The following is a 23,349-nucleotide window of genomic DNA, read 5'->3' on the forward strand; positions in this document are numbered from 1 at the left end:
TGCATTTTAATCAGCGTGAGTTGTTTGACAAGATTTTAAAATTGTTTTGTTTGACTCTTTCCTTAATTCTGCTCTACAGGTGACCGCCAAAGGATTTTCTCCACTGCTCCAGTTTGCCTACACCGCCAAGCTGGTTTTAAGTCAAGAAAACATCCATGAAGTCATTCTGTGTGCTGACCTCCTCGGTGTTCACAATCTGGAGGACTCTTGTTTCAGGTTTCTTCAAGCCCAGCTGAAGAATGACGCCCAACATGCTAGCAATGGCAAGGTGGAATATGACGATCACATCACAGCAGAGGATCCAGTCTTTTCTGAGGGAATATCTTACAATGACTCTGCAGACACAAGGCAGCAGGCTAGTCATGTTCTTGGTGACCTTCCACAGTGTCCTAAATATAGGAAATATCAGTATCAGATTTGTGACAACAAGCACAATGTAGGAAAGCATCACAGTAGGGATGATATAATTTTGGCCAACCATACCTCAATCAGCCCTGTGAGCTCACAGTTCACAGACAGTGCTGTTTCACAAACACTTCTTACACCCTCCAGAATCAAAGAGGAACCCTTTGTATTTGAGGAAGGAGTAGATGAAAGGAATGGCAGCAACTCAGATTTATGTACTGAGGAGGTATTGGAGATGGAGTTAGAGGTAGAAGGGGTTCCAGTAGAAGACATGCAATCTCCAAGCCAAGTATCATACTCTTCCTGCTTGCGTTCCTACCTCCAGAGAGGTGGCCTCAGCAGCATGCCAAGCACCACCATTGAGCAGCTACTCACCAACCGATTGTCTCTTAACCACTACAAGGAACTAGTTAAAGAGAGACCACAAAAAAAGAGGGAATCTCTGGATCAAGTTCACTTTAACACTGGCATTGCCAATGTGATACCAGCAGCATTGACTGGTTTAAGCAGAAACCTTGAAAATTCAGTGTCCAAAGCTTCCTACTCTAAATATGAAGGGAAGCTGGACAGACGCAGCGTCATTTTCTCTTCTGTGCCTGGTGAGCAACATGTTTTGGCCCATCCTTACGCTGATGAGGCAAAGAAGTCCCCTCCCTCTAGTCGGTCATGCCTCACTACCAGCTGCCTCGTTTCAGTCAAGACATCAGTGGACTCTCCTAATACATCTGAATCACACAACCAGACTTCCAGCTCCTGTTCCTCATACTCTTACCCAGAAGATGCAGCCTTTGGTAGCTCACTTTCCACCTTGTCCGAATTCGGCTTTGCGTCATCCCCACACTCAGGCTCAATCTTGGGACTGCCTCACTGCCTGGCTGGGGTGGTGGAGCAGCAGAATCCCAACAAAGATGTGGTCTTCACTCAGGGTTGCTCAAAGATTAAATCTGAAAAGGCATTCAGTGCTAGTGGTGGCAACTCCAGTGATGAATCAGGCTCTTTCTCTGAGGGAGACAGTGAAAGTGGCACCTCCAGAATCTCTGGCCCTGAGGTTAGTATGCTTATTTATTATACATCACCAGTGATGGTATAGTTACCTTGAAAAAGTAGTCTGACTACTGATTACTGATTACTCCTTTAAAAAGTAACTTAGTTACTTTACTGATTACTTAATTTTAAGTTAGATTACAAGTTACTTTATCAGTTACTTTCCACAGCAGGCGGTCTTGTGCCAAAAAGTGATCGTCTGCCATAAAGTGATTCAGATGTTTCTGTGTTTTTATGTGTAATGTCTTTGCTTATATTGGTAAATAGAGTGCAGTCAACATGATTTATGAAGGGCTTATATATAAAATGAAGAAATAACCTGTTTTTTAACAATCTTTAGGAGTCTGTGTTATTGTAGCTACATTATAATCAATCCAGAGCTTTTTGGCCACTTCAAATATCTTTATAGAACTGTGATGTTATATTTATTGTGATTTCTGCCTTTTGAGCCAGATTTCTCTTTAAAAATACATTTTTAATGTCAGACAATTTTTACCTTGGAAAAAAAAAGAATATATAAAAGTCACTTTGCCAAAAACTGAGTGCAGCTTCTACCTTGTGATAGAAATGCTGTTTCTCACTCAAAATGACCTGATATCATTCATGAGATATGTTTGATATATGCTTCACAGATTATAGGTCAACAAGTCATTTACAGCCGTTTAAATACAGGGAATGGTTTTTTTGGCAACTACCAAAAATTGGTGTTTGGCAGACGATCACTTTTTGGCACAACACAAGCCTCTACTATATACTGTAGTAGAGGACTCTTCAACTTCTTCAGCTCTCCCCCCGCTTAGTGGTTTGGGTGCTGGGGGGCTCCTGCATTAGCTGCAGCTCTGCTTCGCTCCACCTGTTGCGACTCGCTCTGTAAGTTTGACTGCGCTGTGACTCCAGATGTTTCTTCATATTTGACGTAGTGTTTTTGAAGCTAGATAGCACTTTGTCGCAGCACAGAGTGCACAACTAACCTTGATGTTGTCATCTTTAGCTGACACAGACTCACAATAGTGTCTGTATTTCAGCTAGAAAATGCGCATCTCTCTTCTCCCTCCATTGTTTACATTTGTGTCGCTGTGCTGTTATTGCTGTTATTAATAGTAACACGTTATATTACTCGTTACCGAGAAAAAGTAGTCAGATTAGAGTAACTCGTAACTAAGTAGCACGTTACTGACATCAATGTACATCACTGCCCAAAATGTCTGTGTTGGCCCTGAGGAACTATCATTCTGGCATGAGAACTGCGTTAAAGCAAAAAATTTTTTTTGCTTGTTTCACTGCATGAAAAGTGGGTTTTCGACAGTTTCTTGTATGTAATATTGCCGCACGCCTTGAGCTTCAGGGCTCTCAGCAGGAGGCTTTGGTCAGAACAGTAAACTGTAGGGAAACTGCCGTGGACTCTCTGTGTCAGTGCTCCCTCAGCTCCCCCCCCTCCTCAGGTCTAGGGCAGGCTCTCATATGTAAAGGAGGTTTCTGTGAGTCATACAAATGCAGATCAAGTACTCACCAGTGGTCACCAGTACTCACCGGTGGTCACCAGTACTCGCCGGTGGTCACCAGTACTCGCCGGTGGTCTACCCCTCCCAAGAGTTGTAAGCAGCATATTTTTATTTTGAGATATATGTAATCAAATTTACATTATCATCTTTTAAGCCTTTTTCCATTACAATGTAACTACACATAAATTATTATACAGCGAAACATTCAAACAAGACTAAACTCAGAAGAAGTCATTCTATTTTATAAATTAGTATTATCTAGTTAGAAATATACTTTTGGACGTTTTCAGCTTTTGTCCCTTTTTCCAATAAGACTGTGAGCTTCTGTCTGTGAGCTTCTGTCTGTGAGCTTCTGTCTGTGAGCTTCTGTCTGTGAGCCTTTGTCATGGAGTTTTTTGTGAACCCTGAACTTTAGTGACTGAGGGAGATAAACAAAGGCTATAACTTGATGTTGGTGACACTACAAGCATTATTTTCATTGAAAAGCAAACTCAGTTTTCAGTCTAATTCACTGTAACTAAAAGTCTGTCACACCATCATCCTCTCCTGTGCAGTGGCTTCCCAGCTAGCATTGAACATTCAGACAACATCCCATGAACGCTGCCATAAACGTTCAGTGAATGTTCACATGCATTAATGACATTAAAGACTACCAAGGCAGATGGAATAAGAAAACATATAAACATATAAGCTTTTATTTTGCTATACATGGATGTACATAAGAGATATCAGCAAAACCTTCATGAGAAAAATGTAAAAACAGCTCCTGGCTGGGGAAGCTTGGGGGTCTTAATCCAGCCCGATACGCCCTCTGAGACGCCATCCTCCTCATCCAGCATGAGGTCAGTGGTGACACCGTCCCAGAAGGCAACCTCCTTCACTGCCAGGACACTCGCCCTCGCCTCCAGCAGCTGTTGACACAGAGCACACATTAAGTCATTATGAAACTAAATGAAATATTGTGAAAAATCAGGAAACTACACTGAAAGTTTGAGTCTCTTGACTTTGAATGCACACATAGCAGATAAGACCCTGAATGCAAAAAAAAAAATTAATCAGCCCATCTTTGTCATCAGAAACAATGGTTATGTGACAAAGTACCAACTCCTGCATCCTGTGAATAAAAGACAAATGAACAAGTACTTTGAAAAAATGTAACATTGATAAAAGTACTTCAGTGATTTTGGTCATTAACCCTTGAGGCACCTTTAAACTGATTATACACTTTTTATCTTTTAGGTCCCAAAATGTTACAGCTGCTGAAACTATAAACATTCAGTGTTAATTATTTTCACCTTCACTGCATCATCTTTTTATAGACATTTTGGGTGGTTCAAAAGAAGCCAGATTTTATATAAAGTTAAAAAAACAATAAGTAATATTTCCCAAAAATAAAACTGCATTTCCAAGCTAACTACACAAATACAGCAGACCAACAATCCAACACGTCTTACCGGCTTCCTTCTTGCACGTCACCGGGCAGGATTTTTAATGGCTGCTTTTCCTGAACGTGAGGCTGACTGTAGCAGAAGCTGCGGCGGACCGTCTGTAGGTTTAACAAGAAGCTGGAAAACATTTTTGTACATTGTAAATAAAGAGCATAAACACAGTGTATACATAAACATATCCAGGCAAAAAACACACAAACAAACAACACCAATAGATACTTACACACAATTATATCACGGTCCACGCATTAGGAACACTCACACTCGCGTTGTGAGGCGAACACAGTCTGTGGAAAATAAAGGTGAAAATAAATAAGAGTAGAAACATTTGAAGTTCTTCTCTCCTCCACACATTGAATACTGCTGCTTTGTTTCTGATTCTTACCTCTGCAGAGGATCATACCGGCTTTTATTGGATTCAGAGTTGTGCAGGAACTGCTTCCTATAAGATGAAACCAAATAAAAATAAGAAACCAAATCACAATACGTCTGTCAGCTTACTGTGAACATTCCTCCACTCTTAGTATTTATGTTTTAGAAATGACCAAGTCTTACCGCAGTTTTCGGATCGTGCTGCCGTCTTTTCCTCTTTAGTAGGTGAGTCTTTGTTAGAGTCCAGAGCATCGAGTCTCTACACCAGTGATCCTCACTATTTTTTTCAAAAGAGCCATATTGACCGATCAAAGTTAAGGGGAGAGCCACAATATCACCCCAAGTCACTCAAATAAACTTTCTCTGCTCATTTTGTGAGCACCGTACCTTTCATCTTTTTACTCAAAACACCCATCACTTATGTGCTTGTCCCCTCTCCAACATCGTCATGTGGATTTTTATTTTCTTCTTCAAATTCCTGATCTTCACTATTTCTCACGTCTGTTTTTTGTCTGTGTTTGATTATAAATTGCTCCATTTTGCGCAGTGATTATTTTGCACTAGGTAGCCTGTAGAATCACTTCTGCCGTGTAGTGCTCTGCTGTCTCAGTGTGGCTGTGGCAGCGTGCTGTTGGAAACAGTGTCTATGTTGCCAGTTTCCACAGTTTCCCCCATTTGGAACCAACTTTAATTGAGGCCAAATGAGAAATAGAATGCAAGCGCTTGAAATGTAGAGTGCATTACATTTTTCTGTAGCCTGCTTTAAAAATGTGTTGGTTCTGCAGTATTGCTGTAACCGGTCACGAGAGCCACCAATAAAGGATGGCGAGCCGCATGTGGCTCAGAAGCCGCGCAATGAGTATCCCTGCTCTACACAATAGACGCCATCTTGTCTTTCAGTTGCTAGTAGAAACTTGAGTAACTGAGGAGATAACCCACTCATTGCAGCCAGCAGTGTCTTCTCGTCTGCAGCGGGGCTGGTTGAAGCTGGCCGGTAGAGAGACCCGCTTTCACGAAGAGCTTCTGGGGTGTTGAAAATATAGACGACCTCCATTGTCGTACCAGGAAAGCAGCGTAGACAAAGAACGCCATTCAGTTTGAACGGAAGAGAACGACCGCACTGATTTCCTTTGGTCTTGCAGACCTTTAGCGTGATCCCGCACGTGATCTGTATTGTCCAATCACAGGCGAGGAAGCTGCCACATGGAATTCAATTCATTTCATTTCAATTCAATTAAACTTTATTTATATAGCGCCAAATCACAACAAAAAGTCGCCTCAAGGTGCTTTGTATTGTTGGTAAAGACCCTACAATAATACAGAGAAAACCCAACAGTCAAAACGACCCCCTATGAGCAGGAAGACACACATCCACTGTCTGTTTAAGCAGGACAACTGAGATGGTGACTGTTGCATTAAAATTTTTACTTTTTTTTTTTTACATTTTTCTCATGAAGGTTTTGCTGATATCTCTTATGTACATCCATGTATAGCAAAATAAAAGCTTATATGTTTTATATGTTTTCTTATTCCATCTGCCTTGGTAGTCTTTAATGTCATTAATGCATGTGAACATTCACTGAACGTTTATAGCAGAGTTCATGGGATGTTGTCTGAATGTTCAATGCTAGCTGGGAAGCCACTGCACAGGAGAGGATGATGGTGTGACAGACTTTTAGTTACAGTGAATTAGACTGAAAACTGAGTTTGCTTTTCAATGAAAATAATGCTTGTAGTGTCACCAAAATCAAGATATAGCCTTTGTTTATGTCCCTCAGTCCACTAAAGTTCAGGGTTCACAAAAAACTCCATGACAAAGGCTCACAGACAGAAGCTCACAGACAGAAGCTCACAGACAGAAGCTCACAGCCTTATTGGGAAAAGGGACAAAAGCTGAAAACTTCCAAAAATATATTTCCAACTAGATAATACTAATAATACTAAATGTCCGATCTAAGCTCTGCTGGAATGCCATGGCGTGCGAATATGGACTTTAAGTGTTCAATCACTGCTGCTGACGTGGTAGATGTCAACTTAGCAATTTCTATATAACTTGAAAAATAGTCCACAGCAACCAAATACTGGTTGCTATTCCAGTCGAAAAGATCTATGCCAACTAATTTCCATGGCCGTGCAGGTAACTCAGTTGGTATGAGTGTTTCTCTCTGTTGCTGTCTCAACTTTGCACATGTCTCACACTCTGCTACTAGCTGTTGTAGTTGAGAGCTCAGTCCTGGCCACCATACTGACTGCTTTGCTCGTTCTCGTAACTTTGCGATGCCCTGATGACCTGTATGCAGCCATGTTAGGATCTCATTTTGTAATACCTTTGGAATTACAATGCGCATACCTTTTAGCAGAAGTCCATTTTCTTCTGTCAGGTCTCCTGAATGCTGATGGTATGGGAAGCATGGACCTGGAATTTTTTGTTTTTCTGGCCAGCCATGTTTACAGTAGTGCTTGACTTGTTTTAGCGTTTCATCTTTGTCTTGCTGCTCTATCTGTTGCAGTCTCTCCTCTGTTGGCGGGAAACATGAGATCACCTGATGTGCATACAAGTCTATTTCATCAGTCATTGTCTTCTCACAACCAGTCCTTTCCGGTGTTCTGGACAGCACGTCTGCAGTTGCTATGTTTTTCCCCGGGACATGTGAGATGGTGAAAGAGTATCTCATTAGTCTCAGCCTCAGTCTCTGCACTCGTGGTGGCAGTTCATCCAGGTTCTTTGAGCCCAAGAGTGGTACCAATGGCTTGTGATCTGTCTCAACATGAAACTTAATACCAATAAGAAAATCTGAAAATCATTCACATGCCCAGGTTATGGCTAATGCCTCCTTCTCAATTTGGGCATATCTTTGCTCTGTGGAGGTTAGTGCTCTTGAGGCAAATGCCACTTGCTTGGTTGTGCCATCCTCCTGTTTCTGGAGCAGCACTGCTCCCAGTCCATAAGAAGATGCATCAGCCGACACTGTCGTTTGAGCTTTAGGGTTGTAGAGCGCCAAACTCGGTGGTTTGCTCAGTTCTGATTTAATACTGTCAAACGCTGTCTGTTGAGCCTCGCTCCAGCACCACATGTTCTTAGTGCTGAGTAGTTCCCTCAATGGCTGTGTTTTCTCTGCTAGGTGGGGAAGGTATTTTCCCAGGTGATTGACCATTCCCAAGAATCGCCTTACTCCACCACATCGGTGGGTGCTTCCATCTTGTTGACAGCGGTTACTTTTTCTGGGTCTGCTCTGATGCCTGCAATGTCAATGATTTGTCCAAGGAACTTGATGGAGAACTTTGCGAACTCACATTTTTCACTTTTTAATGTCAGCCCTGCTTTTACAAGCCGTTCAAGGACTGCCACAAGTCGCTTGTCATGCTGGGTCTGTGTGTTGGGATCAGGGTTATTATAGTTAACGAAAACGAACGAAATAACGAAAACTGAAATTGAAAAAACATTGTCGTTAACTGAAATAAATAAAAACTAAAATTAAAAGGAAGAAACGACAACTAACTAAAACTGAATTGTGAGTTTACAAAACTAACTAAAACTAACTGAAATTATAGATATTGTTATTTTTTCAAAAGTCTTGTGGATTGATATGAAATCATTTTTTTCCTCTCTCCGAGTTTAAGCTCGGAACGCCGTCGGGCAAATGGGTGCGCATGTGCGTGCGTGCGCACACCGCGCTGCTCCTCAGAGAGTCCCATGTGGTGTTTTTTTTTTTTTTTTTACTATGATAGCACAGATAGCAGCGAGTGTCTTGTTGTGGATGATGTTGTGGATGATGTACGGAACACTTCTTAGTCAGGAAAAAAAACACCAACATCAAAGTAGACCTGAGAAGCGCACACAAGGCAGCTACGGAAACCGCTCTCATCCTACAAGGCAACCCGGCCTGCACCTCCAGAGAAACTGACTACTCGTCGGGTCAACGCAGCCACAACGTTGTGTTTAGTCCTTGTGCGTTTCCAGCTACTTTATCAGTCAGATAATAACAATCAGGACTAATAATCAAAGCATCAATATAAGGACTCACAAATGTCAGCAAATTCCTGGAGAGAGCTGCTGAAACTATGGGAATGGACGTGAGGGAAAAGTGAAAAAACAGGGACAAATATGTTTGCACCCTAAAAACTGAGCACAAAGAGCGAGGACCAAAAAACCCCCAGCACACAACCACAAGGTAATTAACACACGCAATCCAGCTATACATGCATAAATGTGGACATGAGGTCGGACACTTCCGTAGGCTACAGAGGCCGCAAAGACCCTGCAAGTCTAATCAGCGAGCATCTAACCAAGCTAGCTCCAAAACAGAAGCAGCATCAGGTGGAGAGAACATCAGGATGCAGCTGGATTTGAGCTTTGACTCCTTCAAGGAGTTTGTTTTTGTCAAACACCACATGTAGCTGTTGTTAATCTGCTGCCCTGAGGCTGAACTTTATTGGGAGTTTATTGTAGAATTTATCGAGTTTTGGAGTTCATATTGTTAGCAGTTTCTCCCTGTTGATGTTCATGTGTGTCCTTAATATTACCCATATTTTTAGTAAGATGACATGGAGCTTGAGGTTCTGTGTGTATAACAAATGAATATCTCTCATATCTATCTTGGTGTTAAATGTTTACAAAGGGTGTATGCTTTGTGAAAGTGCTTTAAAAATATCTCAGAGTCTTGGTTTTGCCATTAGCGAGTACTGCAGCACTTGAATGAACTGTGTTGTAGAAATACTCTTTTTAATGTTGTCAAAAAGCAAAAAATTACGATTTTAAAACGACCTTTTTAAAAGTATGAACTCAAACACTGTTGCCAATAGCCCTGTGTTCCTTATATCAACTGCCTCTCTGTACTTTAACTCTTTGCATGACATGAGGCAAAGGGGGCAGAAAAATGCTGCTGTCTGTGAACAGTTGGTTGCTGAATTTATTTCTTTAAAGGGTATCTTTAAAGCGTACCTGATTAAGTATGAAAATACTAAAACTAATACTGAAACTAACTAAAACTAAGCATAAAACCAAAAATAAAAACTAATAAAAACGAGCAAAACCACTCTGAAAACTAATTAAAACTAACTGAATTCGAGAAAAAAAAGTAAAAACTAACTAAAACTAAACTATAATGTAAAATCCAAAACTATTATAACCCTGGTTGGGATACACCAAAATGTCATCCATTTGGCAGACAACTCCATCCAGTCCCTCTAGAAGCTGAGACATTCTTCTTTGAAAATGTTCTGGAGCTGAGGAGATGCCGAAACATTGAAACATTATCTTCCAAACCGTGTGATGAAGGTTGTCAGAAGAGCTGACTCCCTGGACAAAGGTATTTGCCAAAATCCTGATTTTGCATCAAGTTTTGAGAATATTTTTGTGCCCTCTAGTTGTCCTAGGGTGTGCTCCACTGAAGGCAACATGTGTCGTTCTCTTTTAACAGATTTGTTCAGTTTGGTCAAATCCACACACACACGGACTTCTTCTCTGTTTGGTTTGGGTACTGGAACCATACCTGCACACCAATCAGTAGGCTGCTCCACTCTGGAGATTACTCCTAAATCTTCCATACGAGCTAGTTCCTTTTTTCCTCTGGGTAACAGGGGAACCGGTACTCGTCTTGGAGTTGACAGGGCAAATGGCTTAGCATCTGCTTTGAGCTCAATTTTGTATTCACCCTCCATCCTCCCTAAGCCACTGAATAGTTTGGGGAACTGCTGCTTCACTGCTTCCACTGATGTGAGCGACACTGCTTCTACTCTGGCCACCAACCCAAGAGCTACGCTGGCTATGCGGCTAAGTAACCCTTGTATCAGATCTGCTACTACATACACGGGCTGTCTTGTAGTTTTGCTGGGAGTGCTCAGGTTAGCTGTAAATTTCCCTTTAACTTCTAGTGGGGACATACCTGCACCATACAATTTCAGGTTTGTGGGATGCAGCTGCGGTCTTTGTGATAGAGTGATGTATTCTTTTTCTGGCAGCACGGTTACGTCTGCTCCGGTGTCTATTTTGAGTAGACAGGCCTGATTGTTCACCTTTACTGTAGTAATCCAAGCATCATCTGGCGTGTCCGATGCCACCGAGCCCAGAAATGCCACTTCTTCACTGTCATCACGTGCTGCTTGTACTTCTCTCACTGCTCCCGATCTGCATACTCTTGCATAATGTCCTTTCTTTTTACACAGATTGCAGAGTACGCCCCTTGCTGGGCACTCATTTTTGCTGTGGGAGGGTGTCTTTCTACATCTGGTACACTGTCTTGTGCCCTGTTTCATCATTTTCCCTATGTTATGTGGCACCATTTTTGTTTTTTTGAACTGATTTGTTTTAGTGTTAACAATGTCCACATTGCATGGGTTTTCCTGCTTGAAATTGTTTTTAAGAAGATCCTGCTGTTTCTTAACAAGCTCACTCGAATTCAAATCACTGCTTTTTCTAACGGGAGCTCGGCATCATTTGCAGTTGCTCCGAGAGTCTCTTGTCTCTTATGCCCACGAGTCTGTCCCTTATCATTTCACTGTGCAGCGCCCCATAGCCACAATGTTCTGCCAAGGCATATAGGGATGTAATGAAACCATCTGCTGTCTCCCCCACTTCTTGTTGTCTTTGGTTAAACTTCGCACGTTCAAAGATAACATTTCTTCTAACAACAAAGTGTGCATCCAGTTTATGCTTGAGAGTGTGGTACTCACTCGCCTCCTCCTCGGTCAGGTTCAGTGAAGTTATCACGTCCTCTGCTTCGTCACCCATTGTATATATCAGAGTGTTAACCTAGTTTTCTTCTGGCTGCAACTCGAGTCCCGACGCTATCCTGAATCGCTCAAAGCGTCTGATCCATTTCGGCCACTCTTCCGGCTTTGAGAAGTCAAACTTGGGCGGCGGTGATACTTGAAATGCTGCCGGTGCGGCTGCCATGTTGCTGATCGGGGCTGCCAGCTAGTGCTTGCTGATGTGTTAGCTTAGCTTCTAATATTCCTTTCGGTCCCGGTATGCAGCGCGAGTTCTCTCTGGTGAGAAGGCCTTTTCTTTCCTGCGGCTCGCTTTCCCCTCAGAGAACGTCTGACACCATGTTTCGTTAGTTATTACTCTCTATATTGCACTTGTATAGAACGGACTCAGACAGCTCTGTCAAAGGTGACGACCTCTCTTTATTTAACATTTCAACAGTTTTCCCCCTTGTCCACAAGAGGGTGCTACATCCAATCTGTACTGACCCATTCGCTACCATAACAGTACTGACCAATGAATCATTCAAGCATGAAAAGGCACTAAACTCAAAGGAAGAAACAATGTTGTGTCTACACAGAACAAACAATTTAGCAACGACCCAATTTTAAATTGTATTATTAGGCACTTTGCTATTAGCAGCCCTGACACAAAGATTTCCTTAGCTGAATTTATGAAAAATGGTGAGGACACACACTGTTTGACTGGTATCTCTCTCTCTCTCTCTCTCTCTCTCTCTCTCTCTCTATATATATATATATATATATATATATTAGGGGTGGGACTCGATTAAAAAAATTAATCGAATTAATTACAAGCTTTGTAATTAATTAATCGAAATTAATCGCATTTTAATCGCATTTCAATATTTGACATGAGAAATATTAATTTAAGTTTAGTTGATGAATGAATAAATATACATAAGCTTAAACTTCAAAATGTTGTTTATTTTCCCACCAGTCTGCTACACAGACCAATGAAGGGTGGAGGTGCTCCTGTGATAAGCAAACTCCTGAAATTAAAGTTAAGCATCATAACTGGATAGTTTTATTCAACATTAATGTCTCACTTAATATAGTTGGAAATTAATCATTCTCTCAGCTGTACTCCTTGATGTTGAAATGTGTTATGCTTGTTTTAACAGCTTATTTTGAATTAAAGACTTAAAATTAAACCATAAAAAGGAGAAAAAGTTCGTTCTCCGTTTAACAGCTGCTTTTACACAGCTGTGCTTCACACTCACGGTTGCTAGGCGACATGAGCTATGCAGAGGTGACGGCAGCTGATATGAAGGCTAGCTGCTCACTTCCGGCCTTTGTGGTGTTCGTGGGCTGCGAAAGACGTGGGCCGGGTCCTTCGCAGGATTCGGCCCCTAATTTGGACATTGTGCGTCGATATAATCTGTATGCCGGGAACTCGCGCACTGAGAAACGTTCCACAGTGCAAAGTGCGATTAAAATGCGTTAAAATTTTTTAACGCGTTAATTTCCCCATAATTAATTAATCGAAATCAACGCGTTAAAGTCCCACCCCTAATATATATATATATATATATATATATATATATATATATATATATATATATATATATATATATATATATATATATATATATATATATGCTATGACCTATATAGCAGCTTATTGAGTAATGCACCTGCTGTAACTAAGCACAGCGTGCATTTATAATGAGAGACACCCACATGTGATTCTTCTCTTTTCTCCAGTGTCAGAGCAGGAAATGATGTCATCCTTGGATGCTGGTACTGTTTCGCTGAGCACTGCTAACATGTAGAAAACAGCATGTGTTGTTGCAGTGGACTGTTCTGATGCAGTCTAACACTGAGAATAAAAAGAGGTGGTTAACACACACACATACTCATTATAGATGCCCTAATATTTTTAATCACCAGCATTTAAAACTGTTCAGAAATCTTGATTTAACCAATAGATTAAAAAATCAGCATGCTGCCATGAAAAGAGGCTGAATACTCAGGAATAAATGATTACTTTGGCAAGTCAGAGTTATACAGAAAGGCAATCAAAGCAATGTTGAAACATATATGAATATATTCTTACAAAATCTTTGGACAAATTCCGCATAATCCATTAATCCACAATTGTTTTCAATTATTTCATAATCTTGATGTAGGAAATGGTGGGAAAGAAAGTGTTATCAAGATAATAACCTACTGAGCTTTATTCTTTGTGTCTGATCTGGTGCACAAACTGGTCTGACTAATACTGACACCTAGTGGATTTTAGATAAGATAAGATAGATAAGATAGTGTTTATTTGTCACATGCACAGTTATACACAGTACAATGCACAGTGAAATGTATTTTGTACCTGCAACCTTAAATACACACACATATAAATAAGAAGAATAAAAATAAAAAAAAGTAATTCACACTATACACTATACTCTATATACTATACACTATACACACTTTTATAAATTATAATATTTACACTGTGCAATAATGGTCCAGTTAGGGCTCAGAGTTGAGCAGACGGATGGCTTGTGGGTAAAAACTCTTCTTCAACCTTTCAGTCTTAGTCCTCAGGCAGCGGTAACGCCGGCCTGATGGGAGCAGGGAGAAGAGAGAGTGTCCGGGGTGGCTGGGCTGTTTTAGGATCTTCATGGCCCTCAGCCTGCACTGCTTGGTGTAAATGTCCTGCAGGTTGGGGAGGGTGGTTCTGATGGTCCGTTCAGCTGAACGAACCACGCTTTTTAGGGCCATGAAGTCCTGCTTGGTGCAGTTTCCCATCCAGGTGGTGATGCTCCCACGCATGATGCTCTCGATGGTGCAGGTGTAAAAGTTCCTGAGCACCTTGAGTGGGAGCTTGAAGGTCTCTCAGCCGCCTGAGGAGGTAGAGACGCTGTCTGGCCTTCTTCACAGTGATGTTTATGTGATGAGTCCAGGACAGGTCCTGTGAGATGGTCACTCCCAGGTATTTGAAAGTGTCCACTCTTTCCACCTCAGCACCACTGATGACAAGTGGATGGTAGTCCCTCTGCTGCTTCCTGCTGAAGTCCACGATCAGTTCCTTTGTTTTGCTGACGTTGAGCAGGAGGTGGTTCTCCTGGCACCAGTTCTCCAGGCGGGAGTCCTCTCTCCTGTAGGCTGTCTCCTCATTGTGAGAGATTAGTCCCACAACAGCAGTGTCGTCAGCAAACTTGATGATGACGTTGGACTCTGACGTGGCCTCGCAGTCATGGGTGTACAGTGAGTACAGCAGAGGGCTGAGCACACAGCCTTGGGGGGATCCAGTGTTGAGGGTGAGGGAGGATGAGGTGAGGTGACCCACTCGTACCACCTGTGGTCTGCTGGTCAGGAAGCTGTGAACCCACCTGCACAGGGATGGGCCCAGGCCCAGGTCCAGCAGCTTAGAGACCAGCCTGGAGGGAACTATGGTGTTGAATGCTGAGCTGTAATCTACAAACAGCACTCTCACATAGTTCCCCTTACCAGTGTCTATGTGTGAAAGGGTCTTGTGGAGGAGGAAGGATATGGCGTCATCTGTGGATCTGTCTGGCCGGTATGCAAACTGTAGTGGGTCGAGGGTGGTGGGCAGTGAGGAGGTGATGAATGTCTTGATGAGTCTCTCAAAACATGCCATAGTGCATGCCATTGCTCATTGAATGCCACTTGCATGCCACCCACTGAATAACAATTGTATCTATACTGAGTCTTAGTAAAAATGACGTGTTAAAGTTCTAATTCACAATGTAAAAACCCTTAAAATTTATAGTTAAGTAAAAGTGCTTCTGATATATTAATTAACTTCCCATTGTCACTCATACTTTAATGTGCAAAAAAATTTAATGCTGAAAAGTTCCAACGGTGAAGCTCTGGATCCACTTCAGATGAGTATAGCAGTTTTTACAGAAGGCCAGTGACCTAATTGAACTGAAACTATGAGGTTTATACACTTACAATTGTGTAACAAGTGACAGTTATTGAAATCTTTAGAATTTTCTATATTTGTGCATAAGTATGGACTAAAACAACATCAAAACTCATAGACAGATAAACCAATTAAACAAAGAGGACTAAAAATATTATTTATTTTTTAGTCATTAGTCATTAGTCATTCATTCATTCATTCATTAAATAACCACCATTGCAGTTGTAGGGAGACATGAGAGATGCTAACGTAGCTGTCTATGTCATGGCAGATGCTGTCATTACTGTCTTTCTCAAATTTGGTCTGACTTCACGCAGCAGGCTGTTCATACCCTGACCAGTCCAGGCTTTGACATCATCTGTCCACCGTTTTTGTGATTGGCCTTGTTGTCTTCCTCCTTCAACTATTCCCTGGAGGATTGTTTTGGACAAGGAGTCATGTCTGGCAACATGCCCCAACCACTGAAGCGTCCATCTTTTCACCATTGAGAGAAGGTGTTCTTGAAGTCCTGCTCAGGTGCTGTGACGTACTCGTTGGTCTTATGTTCCATCCATGAGATGCAAAGGAGCCTGCGGTAGCTCTTCATTTTGAATGCTTGTATATGCTTCCTTCCATGCCATTCACTTCTGCTCTGTCTATCAGTTTGTCTGTTAGCATCTGGAGTTCTTTGTTGCTGCGTTCCATCAAGCAGAAGTGATCTGTCCTAAGGGATGGCTTCCTGCGCAGCGTTTTTATTCAGACTTTCACAATAAGATCACGTGGGTTACACCAAACACAGTTTACAGCATGTAATAAACAACATTCTTGGCCTTTTCCTTACCATATATGGTAGTAAGTATACTGTGGAATGTGCATACGTAACATGGCGTATATGAGACAAGTATCCTATGTGTGTGTTCTGTAGGCTTGAAACAGCCTGCAGGTAACTACAACATCCTTTGTAAGAAATGTCACCACGTGTTTCCATTTCAACCATAAAAAACAACAGTATAATATATACACAAAACATTTTATAAAACATACAAACAGAAGATATGATAATTCATAATAAACAGAATGGAATTTATACTATAACTCCAACACTCGATCAAATGCTTTCTTGAAATCTATGAAGTTGTGATAGAGGTCCTTTTGATGGGAAAAATTAAAATGGGAGAGGAGCCTAAGTGATATAAAATAATAATAAAAAAAATTAAGGGCCAGCCCAGCATAGGTGGTATAATGTCTTCTCCAAGTCCAGAAAACATTCAAATATGATTTGAATAGCCAGTGTTCCTTTGCCAGGGCAACAATGTTCCTCCTGAATCTAAGGTTAGCAGGTTGATTCTCCTCTCTAGCCCACTGGCATAGATCCCTTTCCCTGGGAGCCTGGGGCGTGCCATCCCACTGAAGTTATAGATATCATTATTTACAGAGCTGTAATGTTGAATCATTTTCATGTGTAAATAAGTGACGAATTCTGATTTTTTTTTTTTTTTTGTAATCTACTTTTAGGACTTTGGTTTAAAATCTAATGTTTTAGGTCATATTAATGCAGAAAATGCTTCTTCAAACAGCATTTTATATGCACAAAATATAAATTTATACAGATTATCTGATTATCAGGGAATCATTTGATTAAAATTAAGTAGACTGCAATAAAGCCCTCTGATTTTTGTAGGTGAAGCTGCCATTCCCTGTAGACCAGATCACCAACTTGCCACGCAATGACTTCCAGATTCTTATCAAGATGCACAAACTGAGCTCTGAACAGCTGGAATTCATCCATGACATCCGCAGGCGCAGTAAAAACCGCGTTGCTGCCCAGCGCTGTCGCAAGAGGAAGCTAGACTGCATACAGAACCTGGAGAGTGAGATTCACAAACTGGTACAGTCATATAACACACACACACACACACACACACACACACACACACACACACACACACACACACACACACACACAAAATTCAAACAAACAAATTAATTAATAATAATAATAATAATAATAATTAATTTATTATTATTATTGTTGTTGTTGTTGTTGTTGTTGTTATTATTATTATTATTAAAAAGGTCCATGGATATAAAATATAATGTGACACTTCTTGAGCTCTGTTGTGATACAACCTACCCTCTGGTGCCCGCATTGAAGAACTACAGCGCTACCAATGAATGAATGAATGAATGAAGTTTTATTGCCATGTGGGTGAACAAGTTCACACATTGGAAATTGCAGTTACAGAACACCATCCAAGAATACACAAAAACACAACACACATAGGGGGATATGTGTCCTCGGGTCATGCAGCCGACTTGCAGCGCTACCTTTGGCAGGAGGAGAAAACAACACATCATGGGGAAGTTAGGTTAAAAAAAAGTCATCTGGTACAGTGCTCAAAAAGAGCACTATACCAGGGTCCAAAAAAAACCACCTTAGCAAAGCATTTGCACATGTAAAGCTAGGACAGCGGCGGTAGGTGAGGTCAGGTCAGGAGGGGATGCAGACGGAGACGAGAGGTGGGGGCATTGTGGAGCCAGATGCCAGGTTCCAGCCAAAACAGTTCGCTGATAGTGGTGGAATTTCATCAGCGGCCGTGATACACCAGACCCAGCTTCACAAATCACAACGCGGAGTGGGGGAGAGAGCAGCCGCACACAGAGCCCTGGAGAGAGATATGGTTGCCAACCCAAGGCCGGCAGGGGAGCCGAATTCCTGATAACAAATGTTGTTTTGGAACAGGCTGCTTGTTTTTCCAACAGCCTTCAGTCTTACTGGGAAACCATTCAAAAATCCAATATTCCAAATTCGTTGATTGCCGTCCTCACTGTGCAGAACCGAACTATATCTCCTGATCTAACCCCTCTCGCCTGCGAGCTCGCTAATCTTGCGGCTCAGGTCCACCAGGCTTTGAGTCTGAGTTTGTACGGCTCTGCTCAGCCCTTCCACCTGGGTCGGCAGCCTCTGCAGATGTCGAACCGCCGTCCAGATTTTCTTAATTTGCCAGTAAAGCAGGTATCCACCGAGCCCAAACAGAGAAGATACCGCTACCAAAAAGCCGAATATATATGCGTCTTCCACGTCTTCCACTCCAAGGGCTGAGAAGCACACAGGTCTCCACGAGCTCCAAGAGTCGATGACGTATCCAACCGGGTCTGTTCCACTCGGACACGCAGGCTCCCCTGTCCCGGGTCTCATAGTGGAAAAAATTCGATCAATGATGGAGAATGCCCAGTTTGCCAGATCCATGTTTCAATCTTGTTCTTATTCGGACAGTGTGTAAAAGACGCTCTCACAGCAAGCAGCAAGCGGAGAGATGGGGAGGGCAGGGAGAGAGAGATAGTGCGACCGTCTCCGACAAGAGCAGGAAGAAGAAGAAGTCCCCAATTATACTATAACAACCTGACGGTTGTTATAGTATAATTGTATATCTAAGTCATTTACACAACAAGAAGTGTGTTAAACACTTTTTTAAAGGGAATCAGTGAAAAGAAGTTAAAAAGAACAAGTATGTGAAGATTAAGGCATGGTTGTGAATATGGTGAAAGAAACCAACAATGGCTGTTGCAGAAAAGAGGAAAAATATAAGGTCAAATCACATTTTTTCCCATCAAATCTTTTAGACTTAACATCAGCTTCATACTAGTTCCTCTTTTACCTCGGCCAGACAAGAATCACAATACAGTCACCAGAAGTAACTTCTTAACCCCTTAACTGGCAAGGGCCCGGTGACGGGCCGTTTGTAGTCCCTTTTATATGGCAGGCTAGACCCTCCCATTTTTATTGACACGTCATTCGGCCAATCATGTAACTGGCTGCACCAAATCACCTGACAAAGCTACGTGACGCCCTCTGAGTATTATTGGCTCTGGGAAACCCATTTCTTAACATGATTGGCCGAATGAGGTGTCAGTCAAAATGGGCGGGTCTAGCCTGCCATATAAATGCACTTCATTCGGCCCGCGGACCAGACGCAGCCGATTAATAGGCTATGAAATGAGTTGTTCAGAGCCAATAATAACCAGAGGGTGTTATGTAGTTGTTTCAGGTGATTTTATTTGCTGCCAGTTAAGGGGTTAAATACTAAATCTCACAGTATTGACTGTACTCCTGATATTATGCTAGCCAGATCAGTCTAGGTTTGACTCAGCCCCACTTCCAATCCAGCCCCCCCCCACCCACCCACCCACCCACTCTCTCCATTTGCATATCTCTGTGCAGAGTTAGACTCAGCCATCACTAGGCGCCAGGTCAGGGAGTTAAATGAATATTTGGTAGCTGGGTCACTGCTTGTCATAGTTTGAATGATTCCTGGACCCAAATGCAGACTCAGAAGATGGAATTAATGAACAGAAAACTACTCCTTAACGTATTGTACAAAGTCCAAGTGGCAGCTGAAAACAAAGTCCAAAAAAGTCAAAGAGGGGAAACAAAAACAGGTGACAAATAAGAAACAGGGAGCACCTCCATCAATGCTGGCTTCCTGCATTGATGGAGGTGACGGCCACCTCAAGAGGCATTCCTGGAGGCCAACAACAGCTACGAAGGCCCTCTGGTGTCTTGGTCAGAGGAGATACTCAGGAGGCTGGCAATGAAGGAGACTCAGGAGGCCAGCCACAAAGGAAACCCTCAGTAGGCCTACAACAAAGTAGAAGGTAGTCTGTAGCAGATGCAGGGAACCACAGGCTCAGTGCTGTGGGAGACTTGGTTGTGTGGGACCTTCTGACTCTGGTTCTTTCAGGTTCAGGGTCAATTGCAGGAACCCCGTTGTGCAAATTTTCCTGCTTTCACCTTCCATCACGATATCTAGACAAGATAATCAAAGGGCCTTTACATCAGTGGCCATGCACCCAGCAAAGGCAGTTGGTGTTCCTAATAAAATGGCCACAGAGCATTGCAGATGTTACACTGTTTGTACTGATTGGGTTGTGCATGAATTAATCTCTAAGTGTTATTCCTTTTGTCAGGTAATGTAGTATAATGATGGTTACAACTGTTTGTAAATGCTAATTATATATTATCAGTCAAAAGTTTGGACATACCTTCTCATTCATTGCCCCCCCCATTATAAATGGACTAGTTCTTATATAGTGCTTTTCTACTCTGAGTACTCAACATGCTTATACAACACATTTGCATTCACACAAGCACTTCCATATGTAACTAAGCTAAGTGCTTTTATTGTCTAACATTCATACTCCAACACTTGTATCAGAGAACAACTTGGGGTTCAGTATCTTGCCCAGGGATACTTGGGAAGCAGCTCAGAATCGAACCACCAACCTTCCAATCAGTAGGTGACCTGCTCTACCTCCTGAGCTACAGCCACCCTGATGAATGAATACCGAGGTTATCCAGACTATGAAGGAACACATAAGTAATCATGTAGTAAACTTAAAACAAACTAAAATATGTCTTAGATATTATTATGGGAATGTGAATTAGCTCCTCCAAGTCTGAGGCCAAATAAAAGTCAAAGAAAAACTTTGAAGGACTATACCCGAAAAAGAATGGAGTGCTCATTCTGGATCAGGGGCAAGTTATTGCCCCAAGTGGAGGGGCTTAATTATCTCGGGGTCTTCTTCACAAGCAACAAGAGACGGGAGTGGACATTGGCAGATGGATTGGGACCAAGTCTGTAGTAATGCAGACATTGTACTGTCCACTGTGGTAAAGAAAGAGCTGAACATAAAAGCAAAGCTTTTTTTTTTTTCTTTTTTTTAGCCTGTCATGTCTGGCATTTTTCACAATCAGAATGATGATCCGAATGCACTGGTGTACCAAACATATTTGCTTTAACAAGAACAGCTCTATATGTTTTCTATAGGCTATTCTTGTTAATGATTGTATTTTTATTTATTTATCTTTTTATTTAGTTATTTATGCCGAGTCTGACAGGCAACAAGGAAGGGGCAAGAACAAGTGGTGGGGGGAAGAAGAAGGGGGGGGGGGGGGGGGGGGGGGGGGGCAAAAGGAAGAAAGGAAAAAAAAAAGAAATCAAAGAAAAGTAAATATACTCACACACACTCACACATCCATATATACACCCACATGCACATACATATACACACTCACACATACAATTTTATTGTTTGTAGTAATGTGTGTGTATGCGCCTCTGTCATGCAATGTACTCAATAATGAGGGCAAGAAACTGCAACCATGCCCCCCTGCGATCCAGAGGCAAATAGGGAAGGACCCAGGGGACCCAGGCCATCCACAGCCCAGGAGCTCAGAAGACCTGAGGCCACACATCCCGATGGTAACCGTGTGTACTCCCCAGAGGAGGAAGGAGGGAGACCACAGACGGAGCCCCCACAGTCAAAGGACTAGAGTCCAGAGAACCAGAGGCGACGAGCAGCCCACTCCCCCCAGGCAGGCCGGCACCCCCAGCACGAGCCTAGCATGCAGCCCCCGAGGCCCCAAGCGCCCGAGAGCAGCCCGACACCCGTCAGAGCCCCCCCACACGCCAAAGAGGCCCAAGCCACCCCCAGGCCACAGCCGCCAAGGGAACAGGTCAAAAACCACGCCGAGACATCCAGCCACACACCCCGGGACCCATGGGCACCCACACCCCAGGGGCGGCAGTGACGACCAGCGGGGAGCAGCGTGGAGCGGTAGGGAGGGGTAACTCCCGCCCTCCGCGTCCCACAGGTCCCAAGGCTCGGCAAGCCACCAACCCAGGCCCAGCTGTCCACACACACACACACTCCCACGCACGCACACACACACACGCACCAATCGTTCACTCATGCACACACATGCACACACACACACACACACACACACGCACACGCGCAAGTCGTTCACTAATGCACACACACGCACGCACATCCACATGCACCAGTCACACACTCATGTACACGGTACCAGCACAGAGCCAGCAGCATCCCAGGGAAGCAGCCAAACCAGCCCCGAACAACGAGCCAGTCCCCATCCCAGGTGGGGTGCATGAAACTGGGGTGTGAGAAGACCTGCCCGCCCCCTCCTCCCACTCAGCGTGTGGGGGGTGATGTGAATGTATGTACTGAGAAGAATGTGTATGGCTGTGTGAAAACTGCAGTGCTATTAAAATTGGAGAGACAGATGTAATATGAGCACTGAATAACAGCGCCCATCCACACGGCCCCCCCAAGGCCCTCAATGTCTAAAATGACAAAGCTGTTAATTCACTGGTTTGCTCATTCAGGAGATTAGAGCTCCTACTCCTCCACATTGAGAGAAGCTATCTGAGATGGTTCAGACATCTGACTAGGATGCCTCCTGGGCACCTTCCCAGTGAGGTGTACCGGGCCTGTTCTACTGAGACCCCAGGGTAGACCCAGGACACATCTTTTGGCTGTATTAGGAATGCCTTGGTGTTCCCCCAAATAAGCTCAAGGAGGTAGCCAGGGAGAGGGAGGTCTTGATTTCTCTGCACAGGCTGCTACCTCCATGAACTGGCCCCAGATAAATGGCAGAAGATCGATGGATGGGTGGATGGATTTGTGTCATATTAAATGCATTTCTAAAGTAAAAGCTTTTCTAAAAGCTTGCTAACTACATTCCTTGCAAGTGCAGTGCCAGTTTTTCTGTCTCAAATCTAAGATTATCCACACACCTACAACTGTGAGTTCATTCAGACACACAGGCACAGGGACAAAATGCCAACTCTACACAGAAAGACTTGGAAGCTGTGAGGAGAACCACCATGCCATCTTGGCAGTTGACGAAGTGCATTCCAAGTTGTTCGCTTTATTTTTGTTGCTTTATTTTCTGAAATTAGTTGTCTACCTCCTTGAGAATGAAATAATTAACATGTAACTACTGAATACTGCCACAAGGTGAAGCCTCCTTCGTTTTTTCTCTTGTTGAGCAATCATTGTCAGTCCACTTTTACATGGGTTAGTCCTATATAAACATCTCTTGGAATATATTGACAGCTGTTGTATTGATACCCAACCCCAGTGCTATTATTACTTTGTCAAAGTCACAGGTGAG

The 23,349-nt window shown here is 42.8% G+C and overlaps 1 protein-coding gene across 1 annotated transcript in view; it reads left to right on the forward strand.

The window, feature by feature from the left end:
- Window positions 1–23,349, forward strand: part of LOC115777165 (transcription regulator protein BACH2-like) — an 81,778-nt gene that overhangs the window by 57,052 nt on the left and 1,377 nt on the right. Inside the window, exons 3-4 of the mRNA XM_030724998.1 lie at window positions 80–1,453; window positions 17,050–17,256. Coding sequence (XP_030580858.1) covers window positions 80–1,453; window positions 17,050–17,256 — 1,581 coding nt within the window. The remainder of the gene's footprint in view (window positions 1–79; window positions 1,454–17,049; window positions 17,257–23,349) is intronic.

This window comes from Archocentrus centrarchus, unplaced genomic scaffold (genome assembly GCF_007364275.1).
Source record: "Archocentrus centrarchus isolate MPI-CPG fArcCen1 unplaced genomic scaffold, fArcCen1 scaffold_44_ctg1, whole genome shotgun sequence".
Taxonomy (NCBI): Eukaryota; Metazoa; Chordata; class Actinopteri; order Cichliformes; family Cichlidae; genus Archocentrus; species Archocentrus centrarchus.